At 70.1% G+C, this 23,572-nt stretch overlaps 1 protein-coding gene across 1 annotated transcript in view; it reads left to right on the top strand.

Moving 5' to 3' along the window:
- The window catches only part of LOC141956721 (SCO-spondin-like), a 29,386-nt gene extending 6,068 nt beyond the window's left edge, over positions 1 to 23,318 (top strand). The window contains exons 16-83 of the mRNA XM_074897523.1: positions 286 to 466; positions 645 to 739; positions 826 to 1,082; positions 1,165 to 1,299; positions 1,403 to 1,605; positions 1,697 to 1,824; positions 1,928 to 2,037; positions 2,245 to 2,394; positions 2,796 to 2,889; positions 2,973 to 3,373; positions 3,594 to 3,824; positions 3,909 to 4,082; positions 4,232 to 4,468; positions 4,594 to 4,716; positions 4,810 to 4,901; positions 5,025 to 5,250; positions 6,342 to 6,494; positions 6,593 to 6,733; positions 6,831 to 7,016; positions 7,115 to 7,265; positions 7,344 to 7,503; positions 7,599 to 7,653; positions 7,753 to 7,863; positions 7,981 to 8,199; positions 8,305 to 8,402; positions 8,552 to 8,693; positions 8,786 to 8,944; positions 9,059 to 9,182; positions 9,267 to 9,336; positions 9,420 to 9,762; positions 9,972 to 10,123; positions 10,263 to 10,410; positions 10,737 to 10,901; positions 11,512 to 11,691; positions 11,863 to 11,985; positions 12,062 to 12,188; positions 12,267 to 12,392; positions 12,489 to 12,580; positions 12,669 to 12,836; positions 12,919 to 13,171; positions 13,255 to 13,301; positions 13,680 to 13,826; positions 13,913 to 14,079; positions 14,453 to 14,604; positions 14,934 to 15,154; positions 15,320 to 15,715; positions 15,835 to 16,008; positions 16,093 to 16,302; positions 16,785 to 16,952; positions 17,181 to 17,315; positions 17,444 to 17,684; positions 18,300 to 18,452; positions 18,542 to 18,588; positions 18,828 to 18,989; positions 19,096 to 19,212; positions 19,493 to 19,631; positions 19,722 to 19,924; positions 20,257 to 20,430; positions 20,564 to 20,691; positions 20,844 to 20,989; positions 21,095 to 21,141; positions 21,247 to 21,411; positions 21,566 to 21,774; positions 21,863 to 21,958; positions 22,173 to 22,233; positions 22,359 to 22,489; positions 22,604 to 22,754; positions 23,206 to 23,318. Coding sequence (XP_074753624.1) covers positions 286 to 466; positions 645 to 739; positions 826 to 1,082; positions 1,165 to 1,299; positions 1,403 to 1,605; positions 1,697 to 1,824; positions 1,928 to 2,037; positions 2,245 to 2,394; positions 2,796 to 2,889; positions 2,973 to 3,373; positions 3,594 to 3,824; positions 3,909 to 4,082; positions 4,232 to 4,468; positions 4,594 to 4,716; positions 4,810 to 4,901; positions 5,025 to 5,250; positions 6,342 to 6,494; positions 6,593 to 6,733; positions 6,831 to 7,016; positions 7,115 to 7,265; positions 7,344 to 7,503; positions 7,599 to 7,653; positions 7,753 to 7,863; positions 7,981 to 8,199; positions 8,305 to 8,402; positions 8,552 to 8,693; positions 8,786 to 8,944; positions 9,059 to 9,182; positions 9,267 to 9,336; positions 9,420 to 9,762; positions 9,972 to 10,123; positions 10,263 to 10,410; positions 10,737 to 10,901; positions 11,512 to 11,691; positions 11,863 to 11,985; positions 12,062 to 12,188; positions 12,267 to 12,392; positions 12,489 to 12,580; positions 12,669 to 12,836; positions 12,919 to 13,171; positions 13,255 to 13,301; positions 13,680 to 13,826; positions 13,913 to 14,079; positions 14,453 to 14,604; positions 14,934 to 15,154; positions 15,320 to 15,715; positions 15,835 to 16,008; positions 16,093 to 16,302; positions 16,785 to 16,952; positions 17,181 to 17,315; positions 17,444 to 17,684; positions 18,300 to 18,452; positions 18,542 to 18,588; positions 18,828 to 18,989; positions 19,096 to 19,212; positions 19,493 to 19,631; positions 19,722 to 19,924; positions 20,257 to 20,430; positions 20,564 to 20,691; positions 20,844 to 20,989; positions 21,095 to 21,141; positions 21,247 to 21,411; positions 21,566 to 21,774; positions 21,863 to 21,958; positions 22,173 to 22,233; positions 22,359 to 22,489; positions 22,604 to 22,754; positions 23,206 to 23,228 — 10,693 coding nt within the window. The 3' untranslated portion in view covers positions 23,229 to 23,318. The remainder of the gene's footprint in view (positions 1 to 285; positions 467 to 644; positions 740 to 825; positions 1,083 to 1,164; positions 1,300 to 1,402; positions 1,606 to 1,696; positions 1,825 to 1,927; positions 2,038 to 2,244; positions 2,395 to 2,795; positions 2,890 to 2,972; positions 3,374 to 3,593; positions 3,825 to 3,908; positions 4,083 to 4,231; positions 4,469 to 4,593; positions 4,717 to 4,809; positions 4,902 to 5,024; positions 5,251 to 6,341; positions 6,495 to 6,592; positions 6,734 to 6,830; positions 7,017 to 7,114; positions 7,266 to 7,343; positions 7,504 to 7,598; positions 7,654 to 7,752; positions 7,864 to 7,980; positions 8,200 to 8,304; positions 8,403 to 8,551; positions 8,694 to 8,785; positions 8,945 to 9,058; positions 9,183 to 9,266; positions 9,337 to 9,419; positions 9,763 to 9,971; positions 10,124 to 10,262; positions 10,411 to 10,736; positions 10,902 to 11,511; positions 11,692 to 11,862; positions 11,986 to 12,061; positions 12,189 to 12,266; positions 12,393 to 12,488; positions 12,581 to 12,668; positions 12,837 to 12,918; positions 13,172 to 13,254; positions 13,302 to 13,679; positions 13,827 to 13,912; positions 14,080 to 14,452; positions 14,605 to 14,933; positions 15,155 to 15,319; positions 15,716 to 15,834; positions 16,009 to 16,092; positions 16,303 to 16,784; positions 16,953 to 17,180; positions 17,316 to 17,443; positions 17,685 to 18,299; positions 18,453 to 18,541; positions 18,589 to 18,827; positions 18,990 to 19,095; positions 19,213 to 19,492; positions 19,632 to 19,721; positions 19,925 to 20,256; positions 20,431 to 20,563; positions 20,692 to 20,843; positions 20,990 to 21,094; positions 21,142 to 21,246; positions 21,412 to 21,565; positions 21,775 to 21,862; positions 21,959 to 22,172; positions 22,234 to 22,358; positions 22,490 to 22,603; positions 22,755 to 23,205) is intronic.
- Positions 23,319 to 23,572: the final 254 nt, after the last annotated feature.

Raw genomic sequence — 23,572 nt, 5'->3', positions numbered from 1 at the left:
GGGTAGGCGGCTTTCATTGAACGTCGCTGCCACGAGGCATCAGTGCCACCAACGAAGAGCCCGTCCCCGTCACACCCCTGGCGCAGGGTTGGGGGGGACCCAGCCCCAGAGTGGTGGCTCAGAGCCTGGGGGGGCCGAGGGCATCTCACTGCAGAGGGGATGTCGTGGGGGATGGGGTGGGATGGGTGTGCTGGGACCCTGGCATGGGTCTGACTGGGCCAGGGGGGCTTGTGATGCTGGGGGGGTGCTGCCCTCACCACGTGTGTCCCCCCCCCATCCCTGCAGCATCTGTGCCGGCGGGTCATGGCGCTGCACCGAAGCCCCCTGCCCCGCGGCTGCCCTCTGCCCCGGGGGGCTTGTTCACATGCCGGGCTCCTGCCTGCGCCGCTGTGACGGGGCTGAGCCCAATGGCACCTGTGCCGGCATTGCCGATGGCTGCGTCTGCCCCCCTGGCACCCTCTTCCTGGTGGGTGACCCCCTGTCCTGGGGCATTGGGGGCGTGGGGGGCTGGCGAGGGGCATGGGGGGCTCCCAGCCCCTCTGCTGGTGCCTGTCCAGAGCCCCCCATACCCCATGAGGGGCCAGCAGCCCCCGCTGCCCCCTCTCCAGCCCTGGCTCACTGTGGTGGGGATCTCACGCCGGCAGGACGGGCGCTGCGTGTCCCCGGAGGAGTGTCCCTGTCACCACGCTGGGCGGCTGTACCGGCCCAACGACACCATCGTCCGCGAGTGCAACACCTGGTGAGACACCCCCATGCCCCAAACCCCACCTGCCCCAGCGGTGCCACCGCTGCGGCCACGTGGGTGCTGAGCTCGGTCCCCTGCAGCGTGTGCCGGCAGCAGCGCTGGCACTGTGGCTGGGAGGAGTGCGCTGGGACCTGCGTGGCCACGGGGGACCCCCACTACGTCACCTTTGACGGGCGAGCCTTCTCCTTCCCGGGGGACTGCGAGTACCTGCTGGCACGTGAGGCCACCGGCCTCTTCACCATCACCGCCGAGAATGTCCCCTGCGGCACCAGCGGTGTCACCTGCACCAAGTCGGTGGTGGTGGTGATGGGCAACACCGTGGTGCAAATGCTGCGGGGTGAGAGCACAGCGGGGGAGGCGCACGGGGATGAGAATACGCTGAGGGTCACCAGCCCTGACAACCCACCCTGTCCCGGCAGGGAGGGATGTGATGGTGAATGGGGTCTCAGTCCGACCCCCCAAAGTGTACAGCGGCACTGGGCTGATGCTGGAACGCGCCGGCCTCTTCCTCCTCCTCCTCTCCCGCCTGGGGCTGTCGGTGCTTTGGGACGGAGGTGGGACTTGCTGGTGGAGGGGCTCGCGGGGATGGGGGGGCGCCGTGCTGGCTGTGCGGCGGTGGGACTGCTGGTGCCGAGCGCTGTGCCGGTGCCGCCCCAGGGACACGGGTGTACGTCCGGCTGGAGCCGCAGCACCGGGGCCGCGTGGCTGGGCTCTGCGGGAACTTCGACGGCGACGCCGAGAACGATTTTGGCAGCCGGCAAGGGGTGCTGGAGCCCACCGCCGAGCTCTTCGGCAACTCCTGGCGCGTCAGCCTGCTCTGCCCCGAGGTCGACGGCACCGATGCGCAGCACCCCTGCACGGTACGGACAAGGACGGGGATAGTGGCGGGGTGCAGCGCTGGCATGTGGTTGGCCCAAAGAACAGCGTCTGATGGCGTTGCTGCCCCCCCAGGAGAGCCCTCACCGGGCAGCGTGGGCCCGCAGGCGCTGCAGCGTCCTCCGGCAGCGGCTCTTTGCACCATGCCACGACGCGGTGCCGTGCCAGCGCTTCTACGACTGGTGCGTCTTCGACGCCTGCGGGTAAGTGCTGTCACCGGCAGCGGGTCCTGGAGCCTGGCAGGGTGGTGGTCCCGGCACCCCCATCTCACCAAACCCGTGCCCACCCGCCGCGCCCTGCTGGCAGCTGCGACTCTGGGGGGGATTGCGAGTGCCTCTGCACGGCCATCGCCACCTACGCCGAGGAGTGTGGCCGGCGCGGCGTCCACATCCGATGGAGGAGCCAGGAGCTGTGCCGTGAGTCCCCGTCCCCATCCCTGTCTCCGTCCCCACAGGCTCCCCTGGTCGAGGCTGTGGGGGGTCAGGGGGGTCCAGGCTGTGCCCCCCACGTGCTGTATTGGGGTTCCCTGGCTGATCCTGCTGTGGTTATGGGGCTGGGGGAGTGGGACTGGGCGGCTGTGGAGCAGGGGGGGTCTCTTCCCTGCCTGACCCCCCCATCTCCAGCCCTGCAGTGTGACGGGGGCCTGGAGTACAGCGCCTGTGGCCCCCCCTGCCCCCCCACCTGCCGTGGTCTTGGCCAGGAGCCCCCCGAGCTCTGCCAGGGCCTGGCCTGCCTGGAGGGCTGCTTCTGCCCCCCGGGAACCCTCCTACATGGTGAGGGCTGGCGGCACGGGGGGCTGCTGGGGTGTGGGGTGGGGCTGTGTGAGGTCATGTGGGGCCATGTGGGGATATGTGGGGCTGTGTGGGGTTGGTATAAGGCTGTGTGGGGCTGGTGTGGGGATATGTGGGGCTGTGTGGGGTTGGTATAAGTCTGTGTGGGGCTGGTGTGGGGATATGTGGGGCTGTGTGGGGCTGTGTGGGGATATGTGGGGCTGTGTGGGGTTGGTATAAGGCTGTGTGGGGCTGGTGTGGGGCCATGTGGGGCTGTGTGAGGCCGTGTGGGCTTATGTGGGTCCATGTGGGGTTGGTATAGGGCTATGTGGGACCATGTGGAGCTGATGTGGGGCTGTGTGGGGCTGTGTGGGGGCTGATGTCTCCTTCCCTCCTGCTGACAGATGGCGGCTGCATCGAGCCAGCCCAGTGCCCGTGTTTCTGGGATGGCTTTGCCTTCCCGGCCGGTGCCATGGTGCAGCAGGGCTGCCGGAACTGGTGAGTCCCGGCCTGGTCCAGAACCTGCGGTGACACCGGGACACCATGGAGCACCCAGGGCTGAGCCGTCGCTGTCCCCACAGCACGTGTACGGCGGGTCAGTGGCGTTGCCCATCCTCGCCGGAGCTCTGCCCGTCCTCGCCGCGCTGCGCCGAGTGGGAGTTCTCGTGCCGCGCCGATGGGCGCTGCGTGCCGGGCGCCTGGCTCTGCGATGACGAGGAAGACTGTGGCGATGGCTCGGATGAGCTCTGCGCCCCGCGCTGCGCCCCACACCAGCACCGCTGTGCCGGCGGGCAGTGCCTGGCCTGGGGTGCCCGCTGCGATGGCATCGCCGACTGTGCTGACGGCTCCGATGAGGACGGCTGCCCCCCACCACCTTGCACACCCCCCGAGTTTGGCTGTGCCAGCGGCCGCTGCCTCCCCCCAGGACAGGTCTGCAACGGGGAGCTGGACTGTGGCTTTGCAGATGACTCGGACGAGGCAGGTGAGTGGCCCCATGGCTGCCCCATGGCAGCACTTGGGGGTCGCAGGGAGGTGGGAGGCATCGTTGGTGGTGCTGGGTGCTAAAAGCAGCGGGGTACAGGAGTGGGTGCAGATGGGCTGTGCCCCACAGCAGGGGCATGTGCCCCATAGCGACGGGCCCTGAGCCCCATCCCTGGGGGTCTGTGCCCCACGGCAAGGGTCCCTGACCGCCACCACGGCAGGCTGCAGCCCCAGCTGTGTGACGGGCGAGTTCCGGTGTGCACTGGGCCGGTGCGTGCCGTACCCTCACCGCTGCGACGGCCGTGACGATTGCGGCGACTTCAGCGACGAGCACGGCTGCGTCTGCCCCCCTGGCCACCTCCAGTGTCCCGACACCCGGTGCCTGCCCCCCTCCGCCGTCTGCGATGGCCACCGTGACTGCGCCAATGGCACCGACGAGGATTTCTGTCCCGGTGAGGGGCCGTGGGGATGGACCTTCCCCTGGGACCACCCTGCCTGTGGCAGCATCGCCCTATGAGACCGTGTACCCCCCACAGAACGGATGACCTGTGCCCCTGGGCAGCTCCCCTGCCCCGACGGCTCCTGCATTGCCGAGGCCACCGTGTGTGATGGCATCCGCGACTGCCAGGACGGCTGGGATGAGAGCCCAGCAGGGTGTGCGGCGGCACTGCCTGCCGCCATGCTCCCTGTGGCCGCCAACGCCTCGGCAGGTGAGGGATGGTGGTGCCGTGGGGCCAGCGGACCCCCCACGTGGCTCCGCGCAGCCCTGCCCCATAGCCCCGGTGCCGCGTTTGCTGGGGGACGGGGGCGCGATGGGGACGGCAGTGCCAGGCGCCCCGCAGTGACCCGCCGTCCCCAGCGCCAGCGTGCGGCCCCGAGGCCTTCGGCTGCGCGGGCGGGGGGTGTGTGCCGCGGGGCTGGCTCTGCGATGGCGAGGCCGATTGCCACGACGGCAGCGACGAGCTGGGCTGCGCCGGCGACTGCGAGCCGGGCCACTTCCCCTGCGCCAACGGCACCGAGTGCGTCCCCTACGGCCACCTCTGCGACGGTGTCCCCCACTGCCGCGACCACTCTGATGAGAGCGCCGACCGCTGCGGTGAGTTGCCGTGGGGATCCCCCCAGGTGTTCCCCTCCCCAGGGGCAGATGGTGTGGTGGGACACTCTCGGGGGTCCCCCCCCAACTGTGGCATTGCGCCTGACGGTGCCACGGCCCCGCCGCAGGCTCCACTGCCGTCCCGCCGTGCCTGGGGCTCTTCACCTGCGATGATGGCGTGTGCCTCAATGTGTCACAGGTCTGCGACGGTGCCACCGACTGTCCCTGGGGCGAGGACGAGGTGGCCTGCGGTGAGGGGCTCCCCAGGATGAGGCGGGGGGGTGGCTGGGAAGTGCTGGGGGGGTGTCACAGCAGGGGACGGCCACCCTGTGTCCCCTCTGCAGAGAGTCGTGTCCCCACTGGTGGGAGCAACCAGACGCGGGGTCCCTGTGCTGAATACTCTTGCAGGGGGGGCGAGTGCATCACCTTCCACCAGGTAAAAGAGGGGTGTAGGGGGACCCCCCAACCCTTCCTGCTGCCGCCACAGGGTCTTTGCAGCGCTGCCCCCCCCCCCCCCCCCCCCCCCATTCCTCATCTCAGTGTTGCGCCGGTGCCGCAGGTGTGCGACGGGGTGCCGGATTGCAGAGCTGGGGGTGGCCCCCCCCAGGATGAGCTGGACTGTGGGATGTGGGGGGCCTGGGGGCCCTGGGGTGCCTGCACCCGCTCCTGCGGGCCCGGCCAGCAGCAGCGTGTGCGGGGTTGCCACCAGCACCGGCCCGGTGTGCTGCACCGGTGCCGCGGGCCGGCCACGCAGGAGCGGCAGTGCTTCCGTGTCGCCTGCCCTGGTGAGCGGGACAGGGGGTTCAGGGGGGCCCTGGCATGGGGGGTCGGGGGGGCCCCTCTGCTGGGAGTGCCCAAGGGGTCCAGGGGGAGCCCACAGTTGGGGTGCTGGGTGGGCCTGAGCATTGCCATAGCTGGGGTGCCTGGGAGATTTGGGGGTTCCCACAGCTGGGGCTGCCCGGGGGGTTTGGGTGTTCCCAGAGGGATTCCCAACACCCCCGGGGGGTTTGGGGGTTCCCAGAGGGATTCCCAACACCCCCCCTCCCTAAGGACACCCCAATACTCCTCTATAGCATCTTGATATGCCCCTAGAACACTCCAGTCCCCTTTGGGACATCCCAGTTCCCCCCTCTAGGAGCCATTATTCCCTTAAAGTACCCCAACGTCCCCTGGGAAACACAAATATTGATTTAAAACACCCCAAAACTCCCTGAGATCCCCCTAATGGGCATCCTGGATGGGGTTCCCATGGTCAGGGTGCCGGGGGCGATTTGGGGGTTCCCACTGGGTTTCCTGTGGGGGGGTTGCCTGAGGGATTTGGGGGTTCCCACTGCCAGGGATACCCACAGGGACTCTCAATTCACCCCCACCCCCCTCCCTCCCCACAGGGACACCCTAATACTCCTCTATAGCATCCTGATACCCTCCTAAGTCACCCCAATCCCCTTTGAGACACCCCAATACCCCCCTCTAGGACCCCATTATCCCTCTAAAGTATCCCAGTATCCCCTGGGGATCCCAAATATTGCTTTAGAACTCCCCAATACTTCCCTGGATCCCCCTAATGGGCTGCCCAAGGGGCCTGAGGGGGATTCCCATGGTCAGGGTGCCTGGGCGATTTGGGAGTTCCAATGGGGGTTCCTGTGGCTGGGTTGCCTGGGGGATTTTGGGTGCTGGGGGATTTGGGGGTCCCTATGTCTGAGGCTGACTGGAGGATTCGGGGGTGCTTAGGGGGATTCCCATGGCCGAGGCTGCTGAGGCAGGGCAGGGCTGGTCATGGCCTGGGGGTGCCGGGGGTTGTATGGGCAGGGGGGTGCGGGCAGGAGGGTGCAGGCAATGGGGTGCCCACCCTCACGCCACTCCGCCCTCCCCGCAGTGGATGGCGCCTGGAGCGAGTGGACGACGTGGTCCAACTGCACGGGGGGCTGCGGCGGGGTGCGGCTGCGGCAGCGGGACTGCCGGCCCCCCCAGAACGGCGGCCGCCACTGTGCTGAGCTGCCTGGCCTGGCCCCCACCACCCTCGAAATGGGTGGGTGTTTAGGGGCAGGGGGGGTGCTGGTGGTGTTGGGGGGGGCTCCATGGGGTGGGGATGGCACTGTGGGGTTGACCCGGCACCCCCCGCCCCAGGTGCCTGTGAGCTGGGGGGCTGCCCCAACGCCTCAGCCTGCCCGGAGGGGCTGCACCCCCGGCCCTGTGCCCCCTGCCCCGCGTCCTGCGCCGACATCTCCGCTGGTGCCGGGTGCCAACACAACCGGCCCTGCAGCCCAGGTGAGGCAGGGGCGGGACGGGCACCCCGGGGGACCCGTCGCTTTGGGGTGGGCGAGGGGCCGGCTGTGGCACCCACCCCACTGCCTCGCCCTGGCAGGGTGCTGGTGTGCAGCGGGGCTGGTGCTGGACGCCGACGGGGGCCAGTGCGTGCGGCCGCGGGATTGCCCGTGCCAGGCTGGGGGGCTGCGGTACCGGCTGGGGGAACTGGTGAAGCTGAACTGCCGCCTCTGCACCTGCCTGGACGGGCAACTGCGGCGCTGCCGCCAAAACCCCGACTGCACTGGTGAGTCCCGGCACGTGGCAGCGCTGCAGCAGTGAGGAGAGGGTGGATGGGACCCCCCCTCTGCCCAGCGCTGACCTGGTGTCCCTCCGCCCTCCCAGTGCACTGCGGCTGGTCGGCGTGGTCGCCGTGGGGTGTGTGCCCGGGGCCCTGCGGTGCCCAGAGCGTCCAGTGGTCCTTCCGCAGCCCCACCAACCCCAGCCGGCGCGGTGGAGGCCGGCACTGCCGCGGCATCTACCGCAAGGCCCGCCGGTGAGGTGGCTGCGGGTGTGGGGGGGCGATGCTGGGCTGCGGGTGGGCTCCTCACCGAATCCCCCCGCTCTCCCGCAGGTGCTGGACGGCACCATGCCGGCAGTGCCAGTACCGGGGCCGGCGGCACAGCCCGGGGGAGCGCTGGCGTGGGGGCCCCTGCCAGGTCTGCCAGTGCCTGCCCAGCCTGGCCATCCGGTGCTCGCCCTATTGCCCCCACCGTGCCACCGGCTGCCCCCAGGTGAGGGCTGGGGGTGCTGGGGCCCCCCCTGGGGTGGTGGTGGGGACGGACCCTCCGTGGCGGTGCCTGGGACTGTGCCGGTGACTCCCCCACAGGGCCAGGTGCTGGTGGAGGCCCGTGGGGACTCCTGCTGCTACTGTGCCCCAGCGGGTGAGTTTTGGGGAACGGTTGTTGCGGGGGGGTGTGTGTCCCATCTCCACGGTGCCCTGCCAAGGGAAGGGGGCTGCCCCACATCTGTCCCCACCACAGGTGACAACGTGACGGTCGTCCCCACTGCGCTGACGACGGAGCCCCCCTCTGCTGCACCGGCAGAGCCCCCCGGCAGCCCCCTCCTCACCTTCCCGCTGCCTCCCCTCGGCGGTAAGCGGGACTCCCCCCTCGCCGAGGGGCGGGATGCAAGCAGCCAGGGATCAGCGTTGGGGGGGACCAATCTGTGTGCGTGTGTCACCCCCCCGCGCCGACCCTCCGCCCTGGCAGATCCCTGTTACCGCCCGCTCGGCATCGCCTCCCTGCCCGACGCCAGTTTCACAGCCGCGCCAGCACAGGGGGGGACCCCGGCCCCTGCTGCCCGCCTGCCCGGCACTGACCCCCAGCAGGAGCTTCAGGGCTGGGCCCCCCCGGATGATGCGTACCCGGCACTGCTCTCCGACCCCCCCTTCCTGCAGCTGGACCTGCTGGAGACCACCAACATCACTGGTGGGTGACACCGCACCAGGCGCTGCCCATCCGGCCCCCCCACCCCACCCCACGCGGCACCTTGCCGGCGGTGGTGCCAACACGTGCCGTGGTGTACCCGGGCAGGGGTGGTGGTGCAGGGAGCCGGCTCCTCCGATGCCTTCGTCACCGCCTTCCTGCTCCAGTTCAGCACTGACGGCACCCGATGGCACCGCTACGGCGAGGTCACCGCTGCCCGCCGGCACGAGGCCAAGGTGCCGCCTGCGCTGGGGTGCGACTGTGGGTGGTGGTGGTGGGGTGCTTTTCCCGTCCCTGCCTGCACACCCCTGCCTGTCTGTCCCCTCCCTGTCCCCTGTCGTCTCCCCTCCCCAAGCTGTTCCAGGGTAACCGGGACGCCGACACGCTGGCGGTGCGGCTGCTGAGCCGCATGGTGCAGGCGCGGCACGTCCGCATCCTCCCCCAGGATTTCCACAACCGCATCGTCCTGCGCGCCGAGCTTCTGGGCTGCCCCCCAGGTAGAAGGTGGGAGGGGGGCACCCCCTTTTCTCCCCGCCAGCACCCCGCCATGGCAGCCTTTCTCCTGCCCACCTCTGCCCCTTCCCTATAGTGCCCCCTGCCCGGCTCGGGGTGCCGACGCCTAGCCAGCGTCCCTGTGGCGTGGGGGAGTTCCAGTGTGGCAATGGGCGCTGCGTCCCTGGAGGCCCCCATGGTGCTGTCTGCGATGGCCACGACGACTGCGGGGACCTCTCGGACGAGCTGACCTGCGGTGAGTGGGGGCCCGGTGCTGTGGTTGGGGTGTCTGGCACCGCAACAGTGGTGTGGGGGTACCCGGTGCTGGGGGGGGGCTCCCCTTGATGCCAGTGCTGCCTGTCCCGGGCAGGGCTGGTCCCCCCAGTTACCCCCACAGCGCCTGGGCCGTGTCCCCCGTCCCAGAGGTGCCATGGTGTCACTGCCTGCCATGATGGTGCTGACGAGGCCGGGTGCGAGACCCCCAGCACCACCAGGTACTGGTGCCAGGAGGGAGGGGGTCCCACGGGAGGGGGTGCGTTGTGGGGGTGACCCCCAATCACCAGCTCTGCTCCTTCCAGCCCTGAGGTCCCTGCGGCAGCCGGTGTCCTGGTGCCGACCAGCCGATCACCAACAGTGCCACCAGTTGTGGTGAGCCCCTGGGGGGGTGGGTGGGTGGGCAGGGAAGGGGGACAGGGGGCAGCAGCAGGTGATGTCTGTCTGTCCTCATGCAGGTGTCCTCTGGGCCAGGTGTTCAGCTGCCCCCCAAAGTCACCAAGCCCCCCCACCAGACCCCCACTGCAGCCTCCCACCGATCTGGAGCTACCAGCCCTGTGGTGCCGGGGGGCCTGGAGCCAGCACTGGGTGGCTTGGGGGGCTTTGGGCATCTGCAGCTGAGCCGTGCCCCCCCTGGGGTGCTGCTGGGTCCCCCTGACACCCCAACACCCCCCAGCACCCCACCAACCGGGACTGGCTCCCCTGGGGGGCCAGCTGCCACCAAGCCACCCCTGGTCTCCCCTCGGGTCACCGCAGTGCCCTCCCTGACTCCAACGTGGGGGTCCCCCCCAACAGCCCCAGGTGAGGGGGCTTCTGGGGACAGGCACAGCCCCCCCAGGCCAACGGGACACGTGGGGAGCAGGACGGGGGCATCCCTGGGGCTGCTGAGGGTCTGGGGGTGAAGGGTGCTGTGGGGCTGCGGGTGCTGCGGCATCGAGGTGCCACGGGTTTGGGGGTGCTCTGGGTTTAAGGGTGCTGGGGCTGTGGCCTCCCGTACTCCTCTTCCCCAGCCCCAGCCCTCCCCCGGCAGCTCTGCCCGGGGGGCCGCGTCCCCTGTGGGGTGCTGGGCTGCCTGGATGCGGCCCAGCTCTGCGACGGGCACCCCGACTGCCCCGATGGCACCGATGAGCACGACTGTGGTGAGACCCCCACCCTCTCCGAGATGCCTCCCAGGGACACCCCCTCCACCTGAGGGGACCCCCCTTCCTGATGTGGAGGGCTGACCCCCCCCAGTCCTGCAGGCAGGGTTGTGGGGGGCTGCCCACGCTGAGCTCCCTAACCCTGTCCACTCTGCAGGTCACCCCCCCACCTCTGCCACATCCCCGGCCCGGCCGCCCCCCACCTGCCCCCCGAAACAGTTCCTCTGCAGCGGCGGGGGCTGCCTGCCCCCCGAGAAGCGCTGCGACCTGCGCCCCGACTGCCCTGACGGCTCTGACGAGCGCGGCTGCGGTACGGGGAGGGGGGGACACAATGTGGGGAACACCCTCCACTCCCCCATCTCGAGGTGTCTGGCACCAGGGCTGGGTGACCAGGGTTGGGGGGCACCAGGGCTGAGGGGCACTGCGGTTGGGGGGTGTCCAGGCTTGGGGGGCACTGGGGCTGGGGGTCCAAAGCTGGGGGGGGTCCAGGGTTGGGGTCACTGAGGCTGGGGATGACACAAAGACTGGGGGGCACCAAAGTTGGGGGGTGCAGGGCTGAGGGTCAGGGACTCCCCGGAGCATGGGGTGGGTCCCCCCAGGGCAGCCCTGATCCCCCCTCTTTGTCCCCCTCCCCAGCTGACTGTGTGCTGTCGCCCTGGGGGGGGTGGGGGCCCTGCAGCCGCTCCTGTGGGTTGGGGGTGACCCTGCGCAGGCGGGGTCTGCGCCGGGGGGCCCTGCCCGGGGGGGGCTGCGCCCGCCCCCGCCTCGACACCCGAGCTTGCTTCATCCGTGCCTGCCCAGGTACCCCACGGGCCAAGACCCCCACAGGCTGGGACCCTTATCATGGGTTGGGACCCCCGTTCCCGGGGTGGAACCCCCATCAAGGGCTGGGACCCCCATCATGGGGTGGGGCCCCCATCCCTGGGCTGGGACTCCCACAGACTGGGACCCCCATTGGTGGGCTGGGACCCCCATCATGGGATGGGGCCACCATCCCTGGGACAGGAACCCTCTCATAGGCCAGGACCCCCATGCTCCAGGACCCCTCCCCCAGACTGGGACCCCCATTGGTGGGCTGGGACCCTCATCCCTGGGCTGGGACCCATCCTTGGGGTGGGGCCCCCATCATGGACCAGGACCCCCATCCCTGGTCTGGGTGTCCCATCCCTGGGCCAGGAACCCCCTCACGGACCAGGACACCCATGCACCAGGACCCCCTCCCACAGTCTGGGACCCCCACCCCTGGTCTGGGACCCTCATTCCCAGGGCATCTGGGGTTCCCCAGCGGTGGGGAGGGCTAGGGGGACGCCCTGCCCACGGTGGGGGGTGACAGGGGGTGCTGTGGCAATGGGGCAGCATGGGTGAGGGTGCCTGCACCCCTCCCCTGCCCTCCTGCCCCCCCGCCTCTCAGTGCCTGGCAGGTGGGCGGCCTGGGGGTTGTGGTCCCCCTGCGACGCCGAGTGCGGGGGGGGTGTGAGGAGCCGGGTGCGGAGCTGCAGCGACCCCCCACCTAAGAATGGGGGGCAGCCCTGCCCTGGGAGGGCCCTCCAGAGCCAGCCCTGCAACCTGCAGCCCTGCGGAGACCCCCCAGGTATGGGGTGGTGGTGGGGGACGGTCCCACCCGCGGGGGTGGGGGGCACAGATACCCCATGTGGGGGGGCTGTGCTGGGACACTGGAGTGATGGGGGAACACCCCATCCCTGAGCTGCCCGCTGTAAATATACGTGTGTGTGTGTGTGTGTGTGTGTGTGTGTGTGTCCAGCCTGCAGCCCCCAGATGGTGTTTGTGGGGGCAGGGGACTGCGAGGGGGGGCGGGTGCCCCCCTGCCCCCCAACCTGCGGGGACCTGAGCGCCAACAGCACCTGCCTGGGCCCCTGCCAGGAGGGTGAGTGCCGGGGCTGGGGGGTGCCTGTGCCGATGCCGGTGCCGGTGCTGAGGACGTGCCCCCCGAACCCGCACAGGCTGCCGGTGCCCCCCGGGGCTCTACCTGCAGGACGGTGGCTGCGTCGATGCCGACCGGTGCCGGTGCCACCTGCCCCAGGAGCAGCGGCTGCCCGGCGAGGCCTTCCTGCGGGGCTGCCGCCGGTGGTGAGCACCAACACCGCCACCATGGGGTGGGGGGCTTTGGGGTGTTCCTACCTCCGAGCCCCGGCACCCTCCCCATAGCATGTGCCGGAACGGGACGGTGACGTGCGAGGATGTGTCCTGCGCCGTGGCCTGCGGCTGGTCGGCCTGGTCGCCCTGGACGCGGTGTGACGGCGGCTGTGGCGTGGGGACGCAAGAGAGGTTCAGGTGGGGAGCAGGGCGGGGCTGGGGGGGTCCCTGCCCCGCGGCGATGGGGTGGGCGATGCCCCACAGACGGGGCGGCCACGCGGCTCTTTCCGGCAGGTCGCCCACCAACCCCGTGGCAGCCGCCGGCGGAGCCCCCTGCACCGGGGAGGCCCGGGAGGTGCGCAAGTGCCACGAAGCCTGCGGCACCGGTAGGTGATGGCGGGGGGGCTGTGCCAGCGCCGGCGCGGGGACCCCGGTGCCGTGGTGGCCCCTCGAGCGTCCATCTGTCCCCGGCAGAGCATGGCGCTGGCTGGAGCGCCTGGACGCCCTGGTCCGAGTGCTCGGCTCCCTGCGGCTCTGGCGAGCAGAGGCGGCAGCGGGCCTGTGCCGCCCCGGCACAGGGGGGCCCCGACTGTGCCGGCCCCCACGTCCAGACACGGGACTGCAACACCCAGCCCTGCCAAGGTGGGTGCCCCGCGCCGGGACCCATGACCGCGGCCGCGCCAATGCCAGCCGGTGCCCAGCCCTGCCGCCCGCTCTCCAGCAGCGTGGTGCCCGGGGGACATGGTTTACCAGACGGCGGAGGAGTGCCGGCGCGGCGGGGGGCCCTGCCCGCGGCTCTGCTTGGACCGTGGCACGGGCGTGGAGTGTGCCGCGCTCTGCCACGATGGCTGTGCCTGCCCGCCCGGGCTCCTGCTGCAGAACCAGAGCTGCGTGCCGCCCGGCCGCTGCCTCTGCCACCACCGCGGCCGCCTCTACCAGCCCGGTGACACCGCTGCCCTCGACGCCTGCAACAACTGGTGTGAACATGGCTGCTGGGGGGTCCCGCCGGGGGTCCTGCTGGGGTGTCATCTGTCTCCTACTGACCCCTCTTCTCTTGCAGCACCTGCGTGGCCGGGGCAATGGTGTGCGGCACGGAGCCCTGCCCAGGTACCAGCTGCGGTGCTGCTGGGGTTGGGTGAGGGTCCCAGGGCGCCACATGGTGCCACACACTGCCGTGCGGGGCCACATGGTGCCATGGGGTGCCACGTGGTGCCATGCAGTGCCATGTGGCGCCATGGGGTGTCATGATGTGACATGTGGTGCCATGAGATGTCATGATGTGACATGTGGTGCCATGTGGTGACATGGGGTGTCATGAGGTGACACGTGGTGCCATGGGCTGTCATGATGTGACATGGGGTGCCATGGGGTGCCATGGTGTGCCATGTGTTGCCATGCGGTGCCATGCCACGCAGTGCCATGTGGTGCCATGTTGTGCCACCCCCATCCCTCCCATGCCATCCCGCTCTCCCTCCCGTGCCACAGAGGTGCTGTGGGGCGCATGGTCCCCGTGGGGGCCCTGCAGCGTTTCCTGCGGTGGGGGCGAGCGGCTGCGCCGGCGGCAGTGCCAGGGGCCGGCGTGCCCGGGGCTGGGCCTGCAGAGCCAGATATGCAACACCCACGTGTGCCGGGGTGAGTGTGGCCCCCCACCCCTGCCCCACACCCCCCTGCGCCACACCTCTGCCCCATACCCCCATGCTGACCCTGGTGTGGGGCAGAGGCCGGCTGCCCCCCAGGGCGGCAGTTCCGGGAGTGCCCGTGGGGCGGGGGCTGCCCCTACAGCTGCGCCCACCTGGGGGGCCGGGTGGGCTGCGCCGAGGGGGGCTGCACCGAGGGGTGTCACTGCCCCCCTGGCACCTACCTGCATCGCGATGCCTGCCTCTCGGTGAGACCCCCGGCCTCCCCGGGACCCCCTGCTGATGGGAGACCCATGGGTGCTGCTGACATTCCCCTGGGGGGAGTGGGTGGGTGCTGGGCCCTGCTCATGGGTGGGTGTCCAGAGCGGGGTGGTGGGTGCCTCCTGGGGACATGGGTGCTCCCTGGAGGTGGTGGGGGATCCCAGAGGTGGTGGGTGCCCCCCAGTGCCACGGGCGCTCCCCGGGATAGTGGGTGCTCCCCCGGGGCAGTGGGTGCCCCCTGAGTGCCCCCCAGGGTGGTGGGTGCTCCCCAGGTCCATGGGTGCTCCCTGGGACAGTGGGTGCTCCTCGGGGTGGTAGGTGCCCCCCAGGGACACAGGTTCGAGATCGGGTGTGGCGCAGGAGTGTCCCTGCGTGCTGTCGGCCGAGCTCCTGCGGGAGCTGCAGAACGGGTCTGGGGCCCCCCTGGCCCCCCCCAGCCCCCCTAGCCCCTCTCTGGCACCGGGCCAAGAGCTGCCCCCCGGCACCACCATCCACACGGCCTGCGCCAACTGGTGAGCACCCGCCGCCCTCCCCCACCACCCACCACACCATGGCCCTTCCCCATCTCCCCGGTGCCTTCCCCCCATCACTTGGCACCCTGCTGCCCTTCCCCAACACCCAGCGTCCCTTCCCCATCACTCCACTGCCCTTCCCCACCACTTGACAACCCCATCCCTTCCCCATCATCCCACATCCCTTCCCCAGCACCCCACTGCCCTTCCTCACCACCACGCACCCCAGTGCCCTTCCCCAGCACCCATATCCCCGCTGCCCTCCCCCACCTCCCCTCTGCCCCCCTCTCCCCGCCCCAGCTCCTCCTGACGCTGCCCCCCTGTCCCAGCACCTGCCTGCACGGCCAGCTGCGCTGCTCGGAGTCGGGGTGCCGGCGGGACGGAGGTTTGGGGCCCTGGGGTCCCTGGAGCCCCTGTTCACCCACCTGCGGGGGGCTGGGGGTGACCACGCGCCGACGGGGCTGCACCAGCCCCCCCCACACCGACAGGGGCCGGGACTGTGCGGGGCCCCGCACCGACAGCAAGTACTGCCAGACCCCTGACTGCCCCGGTGGGTCACTGCCCCTCCGCCGTGGGGCCCAACTCCATCCCCATGTCATGCCGTGGGTCCCAGCTCCATCCCTGGCCCCTCTGCCGTGGGTCCCGACCCCATCCCCATCTCCTCTGCCCTGCTGGGGGTCCCAGCCCCAGCCCCATATCATACTGTGGGTCCTAGCCCCATCTCTGGCCTGTCTGCCGTGGGTCCCCCCATTCCCTCTGTCCTGCCGTGGGTCACAACCCCAGTCCCATGTCATGTTGTGGGTCACCACCCCATCCCTGGCCCCTCTGCCCTGGGTCCCAACTCCATCCCATCTCCTCTGCCCTGCCATGGGTCCCAGCCCCAGCCCCATGTCATGCTGTGGGTCACAGCCCTGTCCCCATCCCCTCTGCTGTGGGTCCCATCCCCATCCTCTCCGCCCCATGGGGCTGTGGGTCCCACACCCCAGCCCAGCACTGGCCAGATCCCACCCAGGCACAGGGGCCAAGGGGGTTTGGGGGTGTCACTGTGTTTGCTCTCCCCCCACCCCAGCGATGACCACCCCCATGCCGGAGCCCAGCCCCACAACCCCAGGTGAGGGCTGTGCAGTTGTGAGAGGACACCCCACCAGCTCGGGACCCCCAAGTGGGGGGCTCTGGGATGTGTGGGGGGTCTCACACCGTGGCTCATGGGGAACCTTCGTCCCGGGGCAGGTGCCAAGGAAGAGGAGGACTTTGGTCCCTGGTCCCCCTGGACCTCCTGCTCCAAAACCTGCACCCACCCCGAGGCTCCGGCCACCAAGACCCGCAGCCGGACCTGCCGTGGGGCTGGGGGCTGCAGGGGGGAGCGCGTCCAGCAGCAGCCCTGCAACCTGCCCCACTGCACAGGTGGGTCTTGGGGGGGCCCTGCCCCACTGCACAGGGCTGTTCGGGGGTGTGGGGGCCGTGGATGCCAGTCTCGTGTCCCCGCAGCTGTGACCCCCTGCCCGGGGGGGGCCTGCGCTGACCAGAACTGCAGCTGGACGCCGTGGGGGCCGTGGGGGGGCTGCTCCCGCAGCTGCGGGGGGGGGGTCCAGCTCCGTCTGCGTGCCTACACCCCCCCCGGGCCGGGGGGCCGCTGGTGCCCCGACATCCTCAGTGCCAACACCCAGCGCCGCTTCTGCAGCCTGCAGGCCTGCAAGGGTGGGGGGCTGGGGGGATCAGGGGGGACTGGGAGGAGCTGAAGAGCTGGTTAGAGGGCTTGGGGGGAACTGTGGGACTTGGTGGGAGGGATCTGGGGGGGCAGTGTGCCAGTAGAGGGGAGTTGGGGGGGCTGGCTGGGGGTCAGGGCCTTGGAGACAGGCTGGATGGGGGGCTCGGGGAGGGAGAGCTGGGGGAAGCAGGTGGGGGTGTCTGTGGGACTGGTGGGGGGGGCTGTGGGACAGCACGGGTTTGGGGGGGCTGGCTGGAGGTCAGTGGGAGGCTGGGTGGGGGGCTTGGGGAGGGAGAGCTGGGGGGCTCAGAGGGGTCTGGGGGGTGGCAGGAGGGGTCTGAATGTGTTTGGGTGTCTTGGGGGGGTCAGGGGGGCTGGAGGGTCGTGGTGGGAGCTGGAGGTCTCGTGGGGGGGGCTGGGGGTCTCGTGGGGGGGGCTGGGGCCCCCTCATCTGATGCTGTGGCCCCCCCAGTGGATGGCGCCTGGTCGCCCTGGGGTCCCTGGTCACGCTGTGACCGGACGTGTGGGGGGGGCCGCTCCGTCCGCAGCCGCTCCTGTACTCGGCCCCCCCCGAAAAATGGGGGGCGGCCCTGTCCTGGCGAGCGACACCGCCTGCGGCTCTGCAACCCTCAGCCCTGTGGTATGGGGGGGGTTCGGGGTGGGGGGCATGTTGAGATATGGGGTGTAGGTGGGATCTGGGGTTGTATGGGGGGCACGGTGGGAGTTTGGGGGGATACGGGGGTATATGGGATGGCACGAGAGGGTATGGGGGTATGGGGGGGATACAGGGGGGCATGGGGGTATGGGGGAAGTGGGGAAATACGAGGGGACACAGAGGGATATGGGGTGTGACGGTGCTGTCCCCCAGCGGGGGGCTGCCCCCCCGGCATGGAGCTGGTGGCCTGTGCCAACCGCTGCCCGCGGCACTGCCGGGACCTGCAGCCAGACTTGGTGTGTGGAGGGGACGGGGGGGGCTGCGAGCCTGGCTGCCGCTGCCCCAACGGTGAGTCCTGCCACGCTGTGCCCCCCCCCCGTGTGTGTGTGTCACCCCCAGAGGGGACCCCAGCCCGGCAGGGTGCTGAGGGGGGGGGGTCCCCATCCTCAAACACCCTCTGTCCCTGGTGCCCGCAGGGACCCTGGAGCAGGATGGGGAATGCGTGCCCCCCGCCCACTGTGAGTGCACAGACCGGGGGGGCCACAGCTGGGTCCCTGGGAGCCGCCACCACCTTGGCTGCGAGAGCTGCGTCTGCACCGGGGGGCGGCTGCAGTGCTCCCCCCACGGCTGCCCCCCGGCCCCCTGCCCCTGGAGCCACTGGAGCCGCTGGGCCCCCTGCAGCGTCACCTGCGGGGGGGGGCAGCAGGCCCGCTTCAGGTGACACGGCACCTGGAGGGGGGACACGGCACCCCAGGGCAGAGGGACATGGCACCTGGAGGGGGGGACATGGTACCTGGGGGGATACTGCACCCCAGGGAGGGGGACTTGTCACCTGGGCAGTAGACAAGGCACCTCGGGTGGGGACACGGCGCCTTGGGGGGGGGCGGGGGAACGACACACGACAGAGTACCCCAGGGACACACATGGCACCTGGGGGGGGGGGCACATGTCACATGTGCAGAGGATACACTCGGGGAACATGGCACCTGAGGAGGGGACACAGAACCCAGGGGACACAGAATCTGGGGGGGCTGGCGGGAGGGGTGCAGCACCCAGGGGACACACACAGCACCCAGGGGACATGGCACACAAGGAACACACGTGACCCCCAGGGGACATGGCACCCAGGGGATGTGGCACCCGGGGGACACACATCACACCTGGGGGGACACGTGGAACCCATGGACACACATGGCACCCAGGGGACACAGATGGGACTCAGGGATGGGCTGGGGACCGGGAGCTGCTGTGAACCCGTGGGTGCCAGCCAGGCTCTGCTCCTGCAGCCCCCCCCCACCGTGAGGTGGGTGACCCCCATGTCCCTGTCCCCAGGATCCCCACCCCAACTGAGGAGGCTGGCGAGTGCGGGGAGCCACAGGAGGAGAGCCGGGGGTGTGGGGGGGGACCCTGCCCCCCGCTCTGCCCACAGGCTGGCACCCAGAGGCACCTGGGCGAGAGCTGGCTGCAGGGCGAGTGCCAGAGATGGTCAGTGCCGGGGATCTTGGGGGGGCACAGGCCCAGCTGCACCCCCAGACCCACCCCCCTTCTGTGTGTGTGTGTCCCCGTGTCCCCAGCACCTGCACTCCCGAGGGCCCCCAGTGCCAGGACATCCCCTGTGCAGGTGAGTTCACACCCCCCCACCCTGTGGCACCCACTCCTGGGTGAGGGCACGGGACCCCTGTGGGTGCCGGGACCCTGCAACCCCCCAAAAAAAGCCTTAGAGGCCTATGTGGAGCCCCTGGCACCCCCAAACCTGCTGGGAGGGCCTGGGGCAGGACCAAGGGTGTCCTGCTCACCACAGCAGCAGTGGTTTTGGGGTGCTGTGTCGTGTGTCCCCGGTGTCACACCTGTGTCCCACAGACCCCTGTCTCTGGGGCCCCTGGGGGCCCTGGGGTCCCTGCCAGGACCCCTGCAGCGGGGGCTACCGCCTGCGCCACCGGCAGCCCCGGCACCCGACGGGCATCCGGCACTGCCACGGCACCCACGTCCAGACCCAGAGCTGCAATACCAGCGTGTGCCCAGGTAACCCCCGGCCTCCCCGGGACTCCCCATGCTGCAGGACTTGGGGGAGCGAGGTGGGCGCCGTGCCCCCCCCTGCCGCACCCCGATGCCCGGCCCTGTGCCCCAGGGGAGACCTGTGGGGAGCGCGGCCGGGCCTCGGCCACCACCTGTGCCAACGGCTGCCCCCGTGCCTGCGCCGACCTCTGGCCCCACGTTGAGTGTCTGCAGGGGCCCTGCACGCCTGGTACGTGACCCCCTGCCCCATAGCAGAGCCCCCTGCCCCATGGCACAGCCCCTCAGCCCATGGCACAGCCCCCCTGCCCCATAGCACAGCTCCCTGCCCCTCAGCAGAGCCCCCTGCCCCACACCCCCCTGTGGCAGCCATGACACCCCCCTGCCCCCTGGCACCAGCTACCCCGTGGCACCCCGGCGCACCCACACCCTGCCCCGTGCATCCCCGCGGTTAACCCCCCAAGGCCGTGGGGGCTCAGCGTCGCCCACAGCACCCATGGGTGGTCCCGCAGGGTGCCGGTGCCCCTCGGGGCAGCTGCTGCAGGATGGAGGGTGCGTGTCGGTGGCCGAATGCCGCTGCGGGCTGCCTGATGGCAACGGCAGCCAGGAGCTCGGGCCGGGGCAGGCGGCACAGCTGGAGTGCCACAACTGGTGGGTGCTGCGGTGGGGCTGCAGGGCCGAGCCCTGGGCGCGGTGCCGGTGCTGGTGTCAGTGCTGATACTGGTGCCACTCTTGGTGCAGCACCTGCGGCAACGGGACCTTCACCTGCCCGGTGATGGCCTGTCCCACCTATGGGCCCTGGTCGCCATGGGGGCCCTGCTCCCGCAGCTGTGGCGGTGGCAACACCACCCGGCACCGCAGCTGTCAGGGGAGCACCGATGGGGGGCCCTGTGGTGCTGGTGGCATGGAGGAGATGGCTGAGTGCAACCTACAGCCCTGCCCCGGTGAGTGACACTGCGGTGGGATGGTGGGAAGGTGGATGGTTGATGGTTGATGGTGGATGATGGATGATGGATGATGGTTGATGGTGGATGGTGGATGGTGGATCACTGATGGTGGATGGTTGAATTGTTGATGGTGGGTGGTGGATGGTTGATAGTGGGATTGGTGGGTGGTGGTTGGTTGATGGTTGATGGTGGATGGTTGATGGTGGGTGGTGGATGGTTGATAGTGGGATTGGTGGGTGGTGGTTGGTTGATGGTTGATGGTGGGATGGGTGGACGGTGGATGGTAGATAGCGAGATGGCAGGATGGTGTTGAGGCCACTCCCCCACAGGCAGCTGCCAACTGGGCCCCTGGTCCCCATGGAGCCCCTGCAGCGCCAGCTGTGGTGGGGGCAGCTCGGAGCGGCGCCGGGAGCTGCTGCCAGGGCCGGAGGGCTGGGAGCAGTCGTGTCCTCTCCTGCCACTGCTGCTGCTCCGCGTCTGCAATGCCCACAACTGTTCTCCGGGTACGGGGGGGCCCAGCTGACCTAGGGGTGCAGGGTTGGTGGTCTTTGTGGTCCCAGGGAGCTGCGGCTTTGCGCTCGGGCCGGGGTTGGGAGGGGGGCTCCATGTCACAGACACCCGCTCCTTGCCCCGCAGAGTGCCCCAATGGGCAAGTGTATGGAGGCTGCGCCAACGCCTGTCCCCGCGCCTGCACCCACCTCCGCCCAGTAACGCAGTGCGTGCTGGAGCACTGCCAGCCCGGCTGCACCTGTCCCTCTGGCCAGGTATGTCTGTGACCCCCTTAAGCCCTCCCCACAACCCCCGGGGTCCCCCTGGCACCCCCCACCATGGGGTCCCTGCTGGTCAGGGCCAGGTGGGCCAGGGCTGTTGGGGGGGTGGGGGGGGTGTCCCTGGTCACTGCCGGGTGCCCTCCCAGGTACTGCAGGATGGGGTCTGCGTCCCCCCCGAGCTGTGCCGCTGCCAGCTGCCCCCCACCCTGCCTGGGGCCCACAATCTCTCAAGGGGGCAGCAGGAGCAGGAACACGCTCCGGGCAGCCGCCTCCAGCACCGCTGCAACACCTGGTGGGTGCCACGACCCCCAGTGTCACCCTACGGCCACCCCAGCGTGGGTCACCCCTGGCTGAGCCAGGTGGGCGCTGATTCCACCCTCCACTCCTCTCTCCACAGCATCTGCATCCGTGGCACCTTCAACTGCTCCCAGGAGGACTGTGATGGTGAGACCCCACCGTCCCCACCCCTGTCCCTGTGCCCATCCCTGTCCCTGTGCCAGGGTCCCCATGCCACAGCCACCACATCTTGCCTTGCCCCCCGCCCCACAGCGGACTGCCTGTGGTCCCCGTGGTCGCCCTGGTCCCCTTGCTCGGTGACGTGTGGGACGGGCGAGCGTCTCTCCCACCGGCACCTGCTCCAGCAGCGCCGCTACGAGGGGGCAGAGTGCCAAGGGTCCCCCACCCGCCGGATCCCCTGCAGCCTCCCCAGCTGCTGTGAGTCCCCCGCAGCCCCTTGAGCCCAAGAGGTGGCAAGGGAGGGCACAAAGCTGTCACCCTCAGCGTGCCAGCCCCGGGCCGAGGCAGCGCCCTGCGTCCTGTGCCGCAGTGCCGGTGCTGGTGCTAGTGCCAGGCCCTGTGCCACACGCAGCCTGTCCTGCGGGCGAGCACTGGCGGGGCCCTGATGCACCGGCTGGCTGTGAGCGGAGCTGCCAGGACATCTCTGGTAACACACTGGGCAACTGCAGTGAGCCCCTGGCCCTTGGCTGCACCTGCCAGCCCGGCCACTACCGCAACAGCACTGGCCACTGCGTGCCGGCCGCCCTCTGCGAGTGCCAGCACCGGGGGCGGCTGCTCCAGGTGAGTGGGACTGAGGCCCCTTGTGCTGGGGGGTGCTCCTGTTGCACTCCCTGGCTGGGCTGAGCTCTGTGTGTCCCCCCCGGGCCAGGCTGGCAGCGAGTGGCAGGAGGAGTGTGAGATGTGCCGCTGTGTCAACGGGCAGGCTGCCTGTGCCACCGGCTGCCCCCCACTCGCCTGCCCTGAGGTGCGGAGTGTGGGTGGGGAGGGGGCACGCAAGGGAAGGGGCACGTGTGGGGATGGGACGCTTGTGGGCAGGCTGCATTCATGGGCAGGTGGTGCCCATGGGGAGTAGGCACTGGTGGGCTGGGGGCACTTGTGGGGAGGATGCTCACGTGGAGAGGGGGTGCCTGTGGGGCGGGGGCCTATGTGGGCAGGGGTCTGAGGCAGCCATCTTGCAGGGCGCAGTGAAGGTGCGGGAGCCGGGCAGCTGCTGCCCTATGTGTCGGGAGGAGTGGCCAGGTAAGGTCCCTGTGCCCCAAAGCATGGCCAGGCACCCACTGGGACCCCGTGGCCTGGCCCCCCCGTGCTGCCAGGGTGGAGCTGTCAGGGTGGGGTGGCACCATGGCCGTGTCCCCTCCCCACAGAGGAGCCGCCCTCCACATGCCGCCGTATCACTGAGCTGCGCACCATTGCCAAGGGGCCCTGTGCCCTGCCCGACGTCGAGGTCAGCTACTGCACCGGGCGCTGCCGCTCCCGCACCACCGTCACCGCTGAGGTCAGTCAGCACCGGCTGGGCTCTGCCGCAGGGCTGGGGGGCAACAGGAGCTGGGGATGAGTGGGTGTCTCTCCGATTTTGCCCTCTCCCGGTACCCACGCATCCCTCGGGCAGGAGCCGTTCCTGCAGAGCATGTGCGAGTGCTGCAGCTACCGCCTGGACCCCGCCAGCCCCGTGCGCGTCCTGCACCTGCCCTGTCCCACCGGCCCGGCCCAGACCGCGGTGCTGCCCGTCATCCAGAGCTGCCAGTGCAGCCGCTGCCAGGGTGAGCAGGGGGGACCCAGGGAGAGGCCAATTCTCCCATGGTGCAGCATCTTGACCCCATGGTGTTGCCAGTCTGGCAGCTGCCATGCGAGTTGCTGGGGGGTCAGGAGGGGGGAACCCCCCCCACCCTGGGTGCAGCATCTTGACCCCATGGTGTTGCCAGTCTGGCAGCTGCCATGCGAGTCACTGGGGGGTCAGGAGGGGGGAACCCTCCCCACCCTGGGTGCAGCATCTTGACCCCATGGTGCTGCTGGTGTGGCAGCTGCCACAGGAGTGGGTGGGAGTTGATCAGGGTGAGGGCAACCCCCCCCCCCCATCCCCAGGTGAAGCATCTTGACCACGTGGTGTTGCCAATGTGGCATCTGTCAGAGGAAGCAGATGATGGAGGGGTCATGGTGGGGCAGCCCCCCGGGGTGCAGGATCCTGAGCCCTCCTGACCCCCTCTCCTCCAGGTGGGGATTTCTCTCGGCGCTGAGGAGGTCCCCCAACCCCCACCTTCCCCGGGAAGTGGTGCCCCCCCTGGCAAGCTCCACTGCTCTGGGCCGTGCCCTTGTCTGCAATAAACGTGTGGGAGCAGCCCCCACATCTGGCACTAGATGGAAGGGGGGGGGAGGGAACTGTGAGGGACTGGGGGGGGGTGTGGGGGACTGGAAAGGGCTCAGATAGCACTGGGGGGACTGGGAAGGACTCAGGGAGGACCAAGAGGAACAGGGAAGAACCGGGAGGGACCAGGAAGGGCTCAGAAGGTACGGGAGGTAGATGTGGAAGAGCTTGGGTGGGACGAGGGAGGGCTTGAGGGGGACTGGGAGGGACTGGGAA

Source organism: Athene noctua, chromosome 2 (genome assembly GCF_965140245.1).
Source record: "Athene noctua chromosome 2, bAthNoc1.hap1.1, whole genome shotgun sequence".
NCBI lineage: Eukaryota > Metazoa > Chordata > Aves > Strigiformes > Strigidae > Athene > Athene noctua.
Note: the sequence above shows the minus strand (reverse complement) of the source record. Positions and strands in the feature narration are given on the sequence as shown.